The following is a 13,580-nucleotide window of genomic DNA, read 5'->3' on the forward strand; positions in this document are numbered from 1 at the left end:
CTAGAAAGCGCCCATGAATGATACGGGAAAAGGCCGAAATGATACTGTGTCAAAGCCCAGGGCAGTGATACTGATAAAATATAGAGTTTAACCATGTCCAGTATCAGCCCCCGTAGCTGTCCACTCAGAGCGCGCTGCTCTGGTATCGTGCCCGTGAAACAACCAATCAGAGAACAGCACACGAGTGCTTAGTGCCTAGTGCTTCTCCAGTCACCAAAAAACCCAAACTTGATTAATGGAACTTTAATTGTCAGACATTGATAAGATAAGACTGTTCATAAAATATTATTGTTGAAATATTTTTGCAATTATTGTGTTTACACTGTTTAGATATACAGTAAAACTCGGATATATCGAACTCGGATATATCGGAAATTCGCTCACAACGGACAGATAAAAAAGAACCGATTTTTCTGTAATGCATTTCCAATAAAAAATCATTGCATATATCGGATTTTTTATAACGGATTTCGCCTATTTCGGACAAAATCTCCAGTCCCGTTCCAATGCATTTCCATTAAATTTCCCTCGCATATATCGGATGGCCGCATCGTGGCGCTCCGATTCGCCGAATCGTGACAGGCCGCTATACGACGTCATTTGCAGCGTTTGCAGCGTTGCCTGCGCGTCCAGGTACATTGGAAACATAGTCAAGGAAGTGCCTTTTTATAACAGATAAAATTTGATTTACGCATATACCGGATATAAATCTGATATATGCGTAAAACTGACATTTTCCGGTATACGCATATAACGGATTTCGCTTATATCGGACAAAACCAGTGGGAACAATTGAATCCGATATATCCGAGGTTTACTGTAATACATGTAATAAACTGAAAATTTTCTGGAAACAAAATGGTCTTTTGATTAAATAGTACGTGATAATAAGCTCATGATTAAATAGTAAGTGATAATAAGATCATCACATGGTTTGTCTGGTATCAAGCCAGGTATCATGCCCCCAAGTGTCAGTGCTCAGACTGGTACGTACTATTTAATCAAAAGACCATTTTGTTTCCAGAAAATGTTCAGTTTATTACATGTATTATATCTAAACAGTGTAAACACAACAATTGCAAAAATATTTCAACAATAATATTTTATCAACAGTCTTATCTTATCAATGTCTGACAATTAAAGGTCCATTAATCAAGTTTGGGTTTTTTGGTGACTGGAGAAGCACTAGGAATATTCTAGAACGCTTGTGTGCTGTTCTCTGATTGATTGTTTCAGTGGACAGCTACGTGGGCTGATACTGGACATGGTTAAACTCTATATTTTATCAGTATCACTGCCCTGGGCTTTGACACAGTATCATTTTGGCCTTTTCCCGTATCATTCATGGGCGGTTTCTCGGGTACAGGGCCAATTAATACTGTAGTATGTGATAACAACCGTTATAGGGCCAATTAATACTGTAGTATGTGATAATTAATGATGATTTGCTTACCACAGAACACGAGATTGGAGGGAACTTTGCAGAAGATGAAAGCAGTGCTGTAAGTTTGTCAACGGAGAAATGTTATACGTCTTCCTTCTTTTCGACTGTTCCGTGTATTGAGTGTGTGCATACCCCCACCCCCCCACCCCACCAACCCCACAGTCGTCAGACACTGCACAACCAGAACAGGATCTTAACTCTAAGAATGTGGGGGGCTCACCGGAGTGGAAATCCAACTCAGGGATTACAGATACCTCAAGAACATGTGCTGTGCCGACTAGACCCGGGCTCACTCGCCAAGGTATGGTATCGATGTTCAAGGGGAAATGATATCGCTAAGTTCTTTAGTTAATTGTCTTGTTCTCAAGGTTCGACATTCAAGCCTTTGTATCCAGTGAAAAGGTTAGATAAGAGCAAGAAGAGGAACAGGAGGACAACCATCATGGGTATTCCCAACCAGGTTCAGAAAGAACTTGGTAAGTCAACAATCATCCAGAATCCAACAGCATGAATAAAAATAATAATAATAATACTATTAAAAATCTACCATTTCCCCAGCATTGCACAGAGGTTCCGCCTTCCAGCAGATTGTTGCTACCAATAACAACCACCAATCAGGTGTTTTTATCATTCCAACTGCTGAAGAAGGGACTCCAGAAGGGACCAATGAGGGAGCGAGGGTGCACCTTTCAGAGCTGGAGGTATACGATTAACATGTACAGCCATTTTTGTTTGCTCCTTTTATGGACGAGACTCATTTTTCAACCCCAAAGCAGGTAAATCGTGATAAGCAGCAAATGAGGAAGCATCTCCAGGAAGTGTACAAGGATGAGGATCCCTCACAACGTCGAGTATTTGAATCCCAATGCTACCGCTCGTCTGTCCTCAGACCCATGTCTGTTGCGGTTCCTGGCATGACCACCTTCACTTCCTTTAATCCGTCAATGAGTAGCTTCCTCTTGGAGTCCCAGGTAAGAGAACAATAATAAGATGTAGTCCAAGGCAGTGATTTTCAACCACTGTGCCGCGGCACACTAGTGTGCCTTGAGAAATTGGCAGGTGTGCCGTGAGGAATTATCCAATATCACTTTTTATAATTAACATTTATTAATCATCATTTGCAAATATTATGTCAATATCCACGTATACGTGGACCCAAATATTCCAATTGCATTTGGTTTATTTGCTCAAACGGAAAGAATTGAACCTTTGTATACGCCTCATTCCGAAAGAATAGTGCCAATCCGAATGAATATATAATCGGATTAACAGGGGTGGAATATTCCTTTCCCCAATCCGACTGAGGTATCTTGTAGCCGCTCAAACGGAAAGTTGTCAGGGTGCGTTCTTCTTCTTCTGTACTTTATTGGCGGTTGGCAAGCAGCTTTCGTGTACATTAGCGCCATCTGTGGAACAGAATCTAAACCCTTCTATACGCCATTCATAAGTCCATAAGTCAAAAGAAAATATATATCTATATAAAACATGTACCGAGTTGAATTATAAAATATTAGCAAGATTGAATTTGATCCTTTCCTGGTTAAATTTATCATATCGCATGCTCAGATATGACGTAACACACAGCTCCAGACGTTCTTCAGTTTTAAAAATGGAGGCCAGCAATCGGCACTGGACTGATACGGAAAGTTTGTTTTTGATTCAAACTAAATTTCAAGACTGGACAAACGAAAAACTGGCAATACGGAATTATTCCAACAAGTGAAAGAACAACTCAGGGAAGTCGGTATAACGTGATGTTGGTGTTTATGTTTTACTGGGCATGCCCTATTGACTATTCTGGTTGATTATAGCGACGCATGTAGACAAGAGATTGGAATATTCCTTTCCATGTATACCATTGTTTCCGGAAAAGTCATTCGGAAAGAGAAAAACTCCTCATGTAAACATGGCTACTGTCGAGTGTCCGTGGTGTAAAGACTGGCAGAGCAATGTAATATCGGTCCGTGTGGCAACACCTAGCTTGTTCCTCCTATAGACTTAGTGATGTTTTCCAATGTAAAAAAAACGTGCCGTGGCTCAAAAAAGGTTGAAAAACACTGGTCCAAGGTGACCTTCCTCAACTCATTTCTTTCTACAGGGTCCAGTGATGTCCATATCTCCCCAGGCTACTTATCTATCTACAATCATCCCAAATGCGGTGTTGCCTGCCTCGATTGAAGTGATCGAGATAGACCGCAGCAGCCAAACAAGAGGCGGTGGTGTCAACAACAGCAAAAGTAGCCTAGCATCCTTAGACTCATCGGTCAGTCCTTTGCTTTCTAGAAGATCAGATGGTTCTCCCAAAAACAATTCTTACAACTCTACAACGGCGGTATGTAACTCACAGGAAGTGGATGTCAAAGAGCAGGAGAGTCCAATGGATTCGACAGGGGACCAAGAACTTACCAGCGTTCACCACTCAGTCGATGTCATTAGCGGAAACAGGGAAACAAACAATGACCCACAGACTAAGAATGATACAAAGATTAAACGCAGTTCCACTCGAAGTCTTTCCATCATCAAGACTAAGCAACCTCCAGCACCTCCACAAAGATCCAACTCCCTTCATTCCAATAAGATCAGAACCGATACAAAGACTCAGGCGGATAACAAAGACGCCACTGCTTCAAAAGATCAAATCAAATCAGAAACCAACAAAATCCCAAACCTTGTATCAAATAGTCCTTCAACCCCCCCAGATACTTTGTCAGAAATCAACCCATCCTCCCCACAGAAGACTCCATCAGAAAGTGAGAAATTTGAACGTACCATGTCACCTTCCAGTGGATACTCCAGTCAGAGTGGCACCCCCACCCTGTCCCCCAAGGAGATCACCCCAAACTCTCCAGATACACTCAAGAAGAAACCAGTTAAACCCGAGAGAGCCACGTCCCGAGCTTCATCCTCAGCTTCTCCTTCCTCGTCGCTTACCTCTTTATCGTCTGGTACATCAGAACACATCAACTCGGATGTTTCTGCCAAAGAACCCAGTCCGAATTTGAGAAGCGATGTCAGAGAGCTGTTAAATGTCCCGCCACCTCCAAAAGTCAAAGCACCGTGTCCTCCTCCCCCTGAGACGTGGGCTCAGAACAGTCGAACCGTTGAGCTCCTGTGTGGTCCCAGTCCTAAAGTTAGCCGAGTATTGAAGGAATCAACACCGATGCAGGAAAGCACGGTAAAACATGAAGACAGTCTAACAAAAAGTGAAGATCTACAGTTCTTTGAATCATCGGAAGGAAATAGGGAAGTTGAGAAGATCCTTCCTGGGGATGCCCTTTTGGATCAAAACTGTCCAGTTACAGAAGAAGAGACAAATGTAGCCGAGGAACAAGATGAAACAATAGCAGAAGTACCAAGTCAAGAGAGTTGGAGTCCCACAGTGAAGGACTCTGGCAGTTCCACAGAGATGGAACCACCACCTGCGATGAAGACACCACAGACAGATGATGTGGTGTCGACAGAGTCTACACCAGATACCTCAGTTGATGAGACTGAGGTGGGCTCAAGTGAATTCGCAGTGACTTCTATAGATTCTCAAGGGACTCATGAGGTATCACCACCACCTTCTCCTCCACCTGATCATCAGCCCACACCTCCTCTTTTGAGGAAGTCACCTCCCATCTCCGTTGATTTAGACAGAGCCCACACCATGGAATCTTCTTGGCCACCTCCTCCGCCTCCTTTAGAGGGAGATGCCATCTTTGATGGGGGGGATGAGCTGGACTTCCCTCTTCCGCCTCCGCCTGATGTGGTGGACAGTGTTTCAGCAGTGATGGAGAGGCCTATGATAGAGATGGTTGCTCCAATGGACGCACTGATTCCGGCTGTGGAGGAATCTGAGGAATTGATTCAGGACCCAAGTGAAGGAGCACCGTCTGAACCACCAAATCTAGTCCTGCACCCGGTTGTAGTTTGTGACAAGAAAGATGCAGACACTCGTTCATCTTGCCTACCATCTTCATCCATTACTCCGTCATCTGCATTAGCTTCTTCCAGCAGTTTCCTCAAGCGTCACTCTCTTGATTTTGAAATTCACTCAACTACTGAACCTTCCATTACTACCCGACTGCCTTCTCCGGTTCCATCCCCTTCACCAATGGAGAACTTTACTGCTGGGGTTGCTTTCCGAAGACCACCCAGTACTGCACACAGAGACAACAGAAGCAAGGAGCTTCTCGCTCGCCACAAAAGTGCACCCATTCCCAAAGAGGATGCAAACATACCACTTGTCACGCCCTCTTTACTTCAGATGGTGCGGCTCAGATCAGTCAGCACGACCGAGGATAGTGAGGCAGCGCTCATGGAGGACAAGTCAACAAACGATGGAGTTGAAGACGTTTGCAGACTGCAAAGTACGCCACAAAAGCCCATCCGTAAGTCAATAAAATCGCCCCCTCAAGCGGTGAAAACGTCTGCGACACCCAGCGCTCCTTCCATGCGATTACAAGAAGCCATTCGTATAAAAACCGCAGCCCTGTCATCAAGAGAGGGTCTTCCATGCCGGCTGGGGATGAGATCTTCGTATCACTGTGCCAACGAACCAGGGATTTTGTCCCTTCCATCCTGTAAAACATATGACACGCAGAGGTTCCACCCTTCTACTGCTAGCTTCATCTTCTCCAGGAGTACCAAAAGAGCTCCGGAAGACCAGTCACCGTTTTCTGACCAAACAAATTGGATGAGGTCTGACAGGGTTCCTCCGCCAGTCGCCAGGAAACCGCCTCACGGCAGCGTCCGTTTTTCACCGGAGCCCAACGTTGCCACTAGTGATGCACAACAACATTCCAAGGGAATTGCACTACCAGAGACGAGTAAGGAGCCAAAATATCTGAATTAGATTAGCCCCATACTCATTAGGGCTCTTCTAACCGCATTACAGTGATGTCATAGCATCTAAACTCTTCTTGTTTCTCCCTCTCTAGCGACAAGAGTCACTGCAGACACCATTGAAACACTGTTTTGAAAGCACTTTGTGGTAAAGTCGCCAAAAGATGAGCCGCAGGAACAAACAAGAGCCTACAAGCAAGACTGCAATCAAGGGCCGCCGTTTAATGACACTCAAGAATTCAAAAGCCTTAGCCTGTAATGGCCTTCCAAATGTATTTATGCAAATCAGTAGCTCACACTTTCTTATGATAAGCTTTATTCTGGAGTATTTTTCTAAGCATCTATCCGACTATACGCCCCTCAGGATGAACTGGTGTACATATGGGCTGTAAATATTGTTTAAGGGTGCCCCCCGGAGGTAGGTAGCAGTCACGTCAGTGTTCCTGTACAGAGATTTAGACGCAAAGGATCTGCTAACACTAACAAATGTCACTGCGTGGAGGTCCTTGTGTTTGGGTTTTCATCGAAGACAAAGGGAAAGAAGAAGTTGTGTTATTTAGTAGAGAAGCACTTTTGTAAAGGTACAGATGATCAACTATGAAGATGCTTTTATCATATCACCATCATATGTCTTCTGGGTGTAATAAAAAGACACAATTTGAGATACATTTATGCAAAGCAATTCTATTTATTTATGTATGATGATGAGTACTAGATAGAACTGGACCACAGTCACAAGACAGACTTCTTCGATCAAATGTTTTTTTGTTGTTGTGTGATCATGATAATAAATCCCCTTAGATTGATTGATGTGTAATGCAACTGAATAGAATATAGATTATTTTAAATACAGACCTACCTAGTAACCGTCATCTACTGGCAAACGACATGAGGTGTATAGTGTGTTAATGAGCATGTACGTTCCCACCATTATTCAACGAGTCCATGCTTTTTTTTTTCCCCCCTTCTAAAGCTCGCATCATTAAAAGGCTTTCGGCATCCGTGTCCCATCGTGCTCCAAGTAACCATCCCGGATGACTGTTGTTCCCATGGCAACTTGTTGATCAGTGTACTCTTGTAATGTGGCTGACAGGTGAAGGTGAGTACCTAACTGATGTTGCCTCCTTTCAGAGTCTTACACGTGATCTGTCCCAGTTTGGTCATCAGTGGTTTGTCTTTCCACTGAGCTGCACGCTCGTCTGAGACCTTCAGGTCCACCTAGGAAAGAATATAGTAACATAATTAAAACCGGATTTTCCAGATGCCATACAATCAGAAGCCATACTTGTAGTTTCTCCCACACTTTCTTCTTTGGGTTGAGTCTGTCCTCCGGTTTGCCCGCCTCGTATCCTTCCACAAAGACCCGCTCCCCCGGTGATGAACCCTCAGGAGGGTCTAGTGGCTCCACTCTCCTGGGCTCTCCTTCGCTACAAAACGACAGCAAAAGGTGAGCGGGACAATGACGCAAGAAGGCGACAAGCAGAAAGAAGCATCACACACATGGAGGCGCAGAGCAGCATGGCTTGAGACTCGATCCCGCGCATTTTCTGGGGTTTGAGGTTACACAGCACCAGCACCGATCTGTCCTGCAGGTCCTCCTGGGAGACGTAGGCAACCAGACCGCTGACGACCGTCCTGGGCTCTGCCTCTCCGACGTCGATCTTCTCCAGGAAAAGCGAGTCGGCGTCTGGATGCTTTGTTAAATGTCATAGTAGGTTTAACACGGCAGGTACACACAAAGTATTATAAGAGTTATATTATATTATAAGAGTATTTCAATGCATACTTGCATGCAATGAATAGCATCAATCCAATCCAATCCACTTTATTTATATAGCACATTTTATAAACAGAGTTTCCAAAGTGCTGCACAGACTAGTAAAAATAAAAAGTAATAATCCAAAACTAAAAGATCATTTAAGAAATAAAATAGTAAAATGGATATTAAAATATTAAAAACAAAAAACAAAGCAATAAAAGTATAAAAAATAAAACCAATTACAATAAAAACAAAGAACTAAAAGACACAGGACCATATGACTCACTCCAAGTTAAAAGCCAGAGAATAAAAGTTTTAAGACGAGACTTAAAGCTTTCGATGTTGGGGGCCTTTTTTACTTGGGAGGGGAGAAAGTTCCATAGTTTGGGGCCAACCACAGAAAAGGCTCGGTCCCCCGTGGTCTTAAGTCTCGTCTTAGGCACCACAAGTTGAGGCTGGCCCTCGGACCTCAGTGACTGCGCTGGAGAGTACATTTGGATGATGTCCGAGATGTATTTGGGAGCCAGCCCATTTAAACGCCTTAAAAACAATAAAATCTTAAAATCAATCCTAAAGCGAACAGGCAACCAATGTAGGGAGGCCAGAATTGGGGTGATGTGCTCCCTTTTTTTGGGTCCTGTTAAAAGCCGTGCCGTAGAGTTCTGGACTAACTGTAAGCGGGATAGAGACTTTCGGCTTTGACTTTTAGTCCAGACGTGATGATATAAAAGTGTGCATGACTTACTCAAAGTGTTGCAAAGTTAAAAAAGATTTAATTTCAGATAAAAGCCGAAGATGATAAAAACAAGATTTTATAACTGCATTAATTTGTCTATTATGACGCCAAGGCTGGTGGCTGAGGGACGAATGTTGTTTTGGAGGGGGCCGAAGTCTATAGGGGGGCCTTTATAGTTGAGGAGGATAGCTTCAGGTCTTCTCCTCGTTAAGCATTAAAAAGTTAAAAAGCATCAGGCGCCTTACCTTCTCCACACTGATGATCTTCCCTACCCGGATATCCAGTTTGGATGGCACCAGCTCCTCTTCATCTCCTGCTCCACCTGCTCCTGCCTTGGCCCCCTTGCCTGCTCCTTCTGCATACACAAAAGGCCAACGTAAAGCTCATCAACATCCTCTTCAGTCATTCATTCATTCATTCATTCATACGCCGCATGTGTCAAAATACTGACTCATCTTTGAAGTGCCGGGGTAGGCGGCGTTGGTAAGTTTGCGGAGTTCGGCAGACTCAAATTTCTTCCTGATTGGCTCCAGCAGCCCGTTGAGGGCCGTCTCCACAGAGGCCTTCAGGTCTCCAGGGTGAATCCGCTAATGAGAGATCCAGAATCGACACTTGGGATCCCGAATGACATGAGCACGTCAAGAACGTACCTCCTCCGCAAAGTCCTTCTCCACCTCTTCAAAGGCGGTGTAGACTTTGTCTCCACCCCACTTGGCGTCTCTTTTGATGGAGAACTCTAAACACACTCACTTGTGTTATGTTCTGTTCACACATAATAAATAAATATAATAAATAGAAAAATAAGTTTTGTACCTCCACGAAGAGGGAAGAGTACAAATTTAACAAAGGAGAGAACTCCGTTGTTTTGGATGTTTCCCGGCTCACAGAAAGCCTTTTTCAGCTTCTTCTTCAAGTCTTCCTTGGAGTCCAGTAAGTCGATCTTTGACTCCTTAGAAATTACAAATTAGAAAGTACACCAAAAAAAAGACAACAAATCAAATAAAAACTTACTTCTTCTGATGAGCTCATCTTGGTACCCGTCAGTCCTGGAACCATGGGGTTCATTAGATGGGAGCGCTTGGCATAACCCAGAGAGGGAAGGTACTGTAGGACAACAAAAAGAACAAAAACTGAAAAGATTCCACATATAAACAGCAAAGATGTTTTTGACGTAACATCCCTGCCCCATGTGCCCCGCCCCGCTTTTTCTCATGTTTTAACTGTGTATTAACGAATGAATGTTGTATTTTGGGGCGGCACGGCGGTCAAGTGGTTAGCGCGCAGACCTCACAGCTAGGAGACCAGGGTACAATTCCACCCTCGGCCATCTCTGTGTGGAGTTTGCATGTTCTCCCCGTGCATGCGTGGGTTTTCTCCGGTTTCCTCCCACATTCCAAAAACATGCTAGGTTAATTGGCCACTCCAAATTGTCCATAGGTATGAATGTGAGTGTGAATGGTTGTTTGTCTATATGTGCCCTGTGATTGGCTGGCGACCAGTCCAGGGTGTACCCCGCCTCTCGCCCCAAGACAGCTGGGATATTTCCCTCGTGAGGAAAAAGCGGTAGAAAATGAATGAATGAATGTTGTATTTTGGTGTGTCTTCTACTCTGTTTACTTGCTTTTATTCAACTCCATTCTTCTGTAAAGTGTCTTTGAGTATTTTGAAAAGTGCTATACAAATAAAATGTATTATTATTATATTATTATTATCCATTCAGATAATGCTGCAGACAGCAATGTGGTTGCTGCATAATCCCTACACTTCTGTTTAGCAACCAGCAGAGGGCGCAGTTACTTCAAACCCAACTAGATAATGGCCAAAAAGCACTGGTAGGAAGAACAGCGATTAAAATCTACATCCAATTTTTACTGACGCCAAACACAAAATGATGTTAATGAAGTATACCTTTTCCGCAAGCGTGAAGATCTTCCTCTGGTCCACTCCTCCAAACTGAGCATCAACCTTCAGGTACTCTTCATCCAGAGCCTGTGGTGGAGCAACATCCCAATACTCAAATATACTAGTATATTTACCACTGATGAAAATTGTGTTTTATTACCTGTAGTCCTGGATACAGCAGACCACTCAGCAGAGGATGCTCCACCTGTTTGACCACCTCGGCTCCTGCCTTCTTGGCATCATGCTCCGTCACCATGGAGGACAGGCGGTAGACATCCAGAGTGTATTCTCTGACAAGCATCAAATCAAACCCTTGAGTATTACTTACAGTACATTTGAAGTACAGATGTCCTACTTACCTGCTGAGCTGGTAGTCGGTTCCTTTAACAAACTTGAGTTTCTCCAAGGGTACGCCAATGCTCTCCAACATGGCCTTAATAACCTCTTCGTAGTACTTCACACGAAGCTCCAGCAGGTCCCAGGGTGCCTTCATATTGTCCAGGAAGGCGTGCAAGTCCGCAAACAGAATTGTGACCTGAAGAAACAAAGCATAACACACACATTTTAAGCACTTAAGAGGTCCCTTGACAAGATGTCCGGCACATACCTCACACCCAGCTTTGAGGAAGTCTGCTATTTTGGACATGGGAACAAAGTAAGCCACATGCGGCTTGCCAGTGGTGGCCGTTCCCCAATAGATCTTCAGCTCCCTCTCCTGAAGGACCTGCTTCAGCTTCTCTTCTCCAAGGACCTCCTGTGTCAAACAAAGAAGGATGATGCATCTTAGCTTCCAAGGCATGCTTTAATTGTCGCTGTGTGAATGTAAAAACCCACCTGCAGGTTCCTGGTGATGAGGTGCAGCTTCTCATCAGGGCTTAGCTGATCTGCCATGGTGTCAAACGGCTACAGGCACATTAAGACATTAAGAATGCATAATATGTATTAATCTTCATTGTCTTGCTGCTGCAGTAAAAATAACAACATTGACTATAATTACCAATATGTTACTTGAAATGATCAAATAGCGTCAGTACTGTAGTGACACATGAGCTTGAATGAATTACTGTGGTTGTTAAAATGTAACGATACTTTACACACTCGACAAGATAACGTTGGCACAACACACATTATCTTACAGCGTTATGAAGTTCAGTTTGACAAATTGACAACAATCTTGACAAAAACGTGACTACGTGTCCCTAGCAATAGCGATGGTCGGCTAGTTGGCTAGCTAGCAACATAGCCATGTGCAGTGGGTAACAGTATTATTGTTTCCGTATAAAACAGCAAATACTACCAGTGATTCTTTCAGTCCACCTAAAAGCGATATCAATTAAATAATAAATAAATCATAAATACGACAATCTTACCTCAGAGCTAAATGCAATGAATAGAGAATAAAACCGACCGGTGGCGTCTGTCAGTGTTGCATCAGCGATAGATTCGCCACGCCTGCCTGTCATGCCAAGGAAAAGCAATCGAATGCTGAGCGAACGGTGCTCCATAACTACAGCTGTTCATGTTTGTCTTCGGTAAATAAGATTTTTTTTCGACAATAACAGAGAGCTGTTGTGTTTGTAAGGACATATTGCAAAAAACGAGTGAAAGATCCTCTATTTAAAAAGAAAGAACACTGCTGTGAATCCTAGTCAAAGATTGTTTTATTGACAGGAGTGCTATGCTGTTTTTAATGAACCTACTGCCAAACATGCAAAGATCCTCTAAATGACACGCGCACTCAGGTGTATTAGAACATACTGCCAAAATACTAGCCTAAGATGGTTTATATGACAAATGTTACAAACCAAGCGGGCCTGGATGATGTCATTTCCGTATCAGGTTTGGCCCATGGGCCACCAGTTGAAGAGATACAGTGCCCTGAAGTTGTTTATAACATGATTTATTCCTGTGTCATATGCAGATGAAATGTCAATGTCACAAAGATATTGTGACAATCTGATGCTATGAGTTCCGAGTGTCCACAGGATTGTGGGTGATTAAAAGTCAGGCTCCAAGCGTGGAAGCACCGGAAGGATGAGGTTGCCAAACGATGAGTCCTGCGTGATGAAGAAGCCTGACGAGTGGCCGTGTGCGTGCTGCAGGGCGGCCTTCTGCTGGGCGGCGATGTGCTGCTGTTCCGCGCTGTCCCTCGTCTCCTTGGCGTTGCTTCTGCCGGAGGACAGAGGAGTGTTGGCTCCGGGGTCGCTCATGGACTGCGTCTGCAACAGCCGCCGCTTCTCCTTGTCCAGCTCCGCCAGGATGGCTACTCGGGTCTTGGTGGGAAAGCCTTGTTGCCCAGGAGGGTTGGCGGCAGCCATGTCAGGACAGAAGCACAGTTAAAAGAATAAAAACAACATCCAAGTTGTTTTTAATGTTACATGGCCGTATCAACCCGTGTCATAATAATCTTCCACTTCCGATTTACATGTTGCGCTTTCCTCAATACCACACTTCCGGTCTGTCTTCCTCGTGTTTTAATAGCGCGGTGTCGCCATCTTTCGGTTCGGAGTGTACACGTATACTTTAGTTTGGGTTGTTGGCGTTCGTTTGTCAACAAGTGGTGTGATTATATATAATATTTAGATTTCGTGGGGTTAACCAGAGTGTAAATTTAGATTTTTATTAACTGTCGGTCGTTTTGTCGAGGTAATGTTTGTCACAGCGGATGAAACAAACCAGGAACAATAAGTTGTTACAGTAAATATACACTAGGTGTCAGCAGTGAGCCACCAACTGATATTGAGACTCGATTAAAAAAAACATGACATTTCTATTTTTTACGTTTGGATAAGTGAATAAATAGATTATAAATGTGTCTTGAAAATTACATTTTCCTTGAATTTTTTGCAAGTATTTTCTACCACTACCCTTTCATTCATCTATAAACCTTAATCTAGTCATTTTACAGTTCC

General features: G+C 43.7%; 3 protein-coding genes across 6 annotated transcripts in view; 1 reads left to right on the forward strand and 2 right to left on the reverse strand.

Annotated features, from left to right (window-relative positions):
* Positions 1-7,782, forward strand: part of kiaa1522 (KIAA1522 ortholog) — a 22,633-nt gene extending 14,851 nt beyond the window's left edge. For 2 of the 4 annotated variants that reach the window (XM_058046285.1, XM_058046288.1), the window contains exons 3-9: positions 1,459-1,502; positions 1,607-1,745; positions 1,813-1,920; positions 2,003-2,145; positions 2,218-2,415; positions 3,543-6,255; positions 6,367-7,782. In XM_058046285.1, the coding sequence (XP_057902268.1) occupies positions 1,459-1,502; positions 1,607-1,745; positions 1,813-1,920; positions 2,003-2,145; positions 2,218-2,415; positions 3,543-6,255; positions 6,367-6,407 (3,386 nt within the window). In that variant the 3' untranslated portion in view covers positions 6,408-7,782. The remainder of the gene's footprint in view (positions 1-1,458; positions 1,503-1,606; positions 1,746-1,812; positions 1,921-2,002; positions 2,146-2,217; positions 2,416-3,542; positions 6,256-6,366) is intronic. The other 2 variants (XM_058046287.1, XM_058046286.1) reach the window with 2 other exon arrangements.
* yars1 (tyrosyl-tRNA synthetase 1) lies at positions 6,487-12,130 on the reverse strand. Its single transcript, XM_058046296.1, has 14 exons — positions 12,039-12,130; positions 11,503-11,571; positions 11,276-11,422; positions 11,028-11,203; positions 10,829-10,958; positions 10,675-10,755; positions 9,778-9,870; positions 9,580-9,715; positions 9,417-9,502; positions 9,218-9,353; positions 9,012-9,121; positions 7,772-7,965; positions 7,557-7,698; positions 6,487-7,489 (listed from the first exon to the last, which is right to left on the reverse strand). The coding sequence occupies exons 2-14, from the start codon at positions 11,557-11,559 to the stop codon at positions 7,379-7,381; spliced, it is 1,599 nt and encodes a 532-aa protein (XP_057902279.1). The 5' UTR covers positions 11,560-11,571; positions 12,039-12,130; the 3' UTR covers positions 6,487-7,378.
* A 422-nt stretch (positions 12,131-12,552) lies between these two features.
* LOC131101332 (SOSS complex subunit C-like) lies at positions 12,553-13,143 on the reverse strand. Its single transcript, XM_058046307.1, has one exon. It carries the CDS (start codon positions 12,984-12,986, stop codon positions 12,666-12,668), a length of 321 nt encoding a protein of 106 aa, XP_057902290.1. The 5' UTR covers positions 12,987-13,143; the 3' UTR covers positions 12,553-12,665.
* Between the last annotated feature and the right edge of the window lie 437 nt (positions 13,144-13,580).

The sequence above is a fragment of the Doryrhamphus excisus genome, chromosome 14, assembly GCF_030265055.1.
Source record: "Doryrhamphus excisus isolate RoL2022-K1 chromosome 14, RoL_Dexc_1.0, whole genome shotgun sequence".
Taxonomy (NCBI): domain Eukaryota; kingdom Metazoa; phylum Chordata; class Actinopteri; order Syngnathiformes; family Syngnathidae; genus Doryrhamphus; species Doryrhamphus excisus.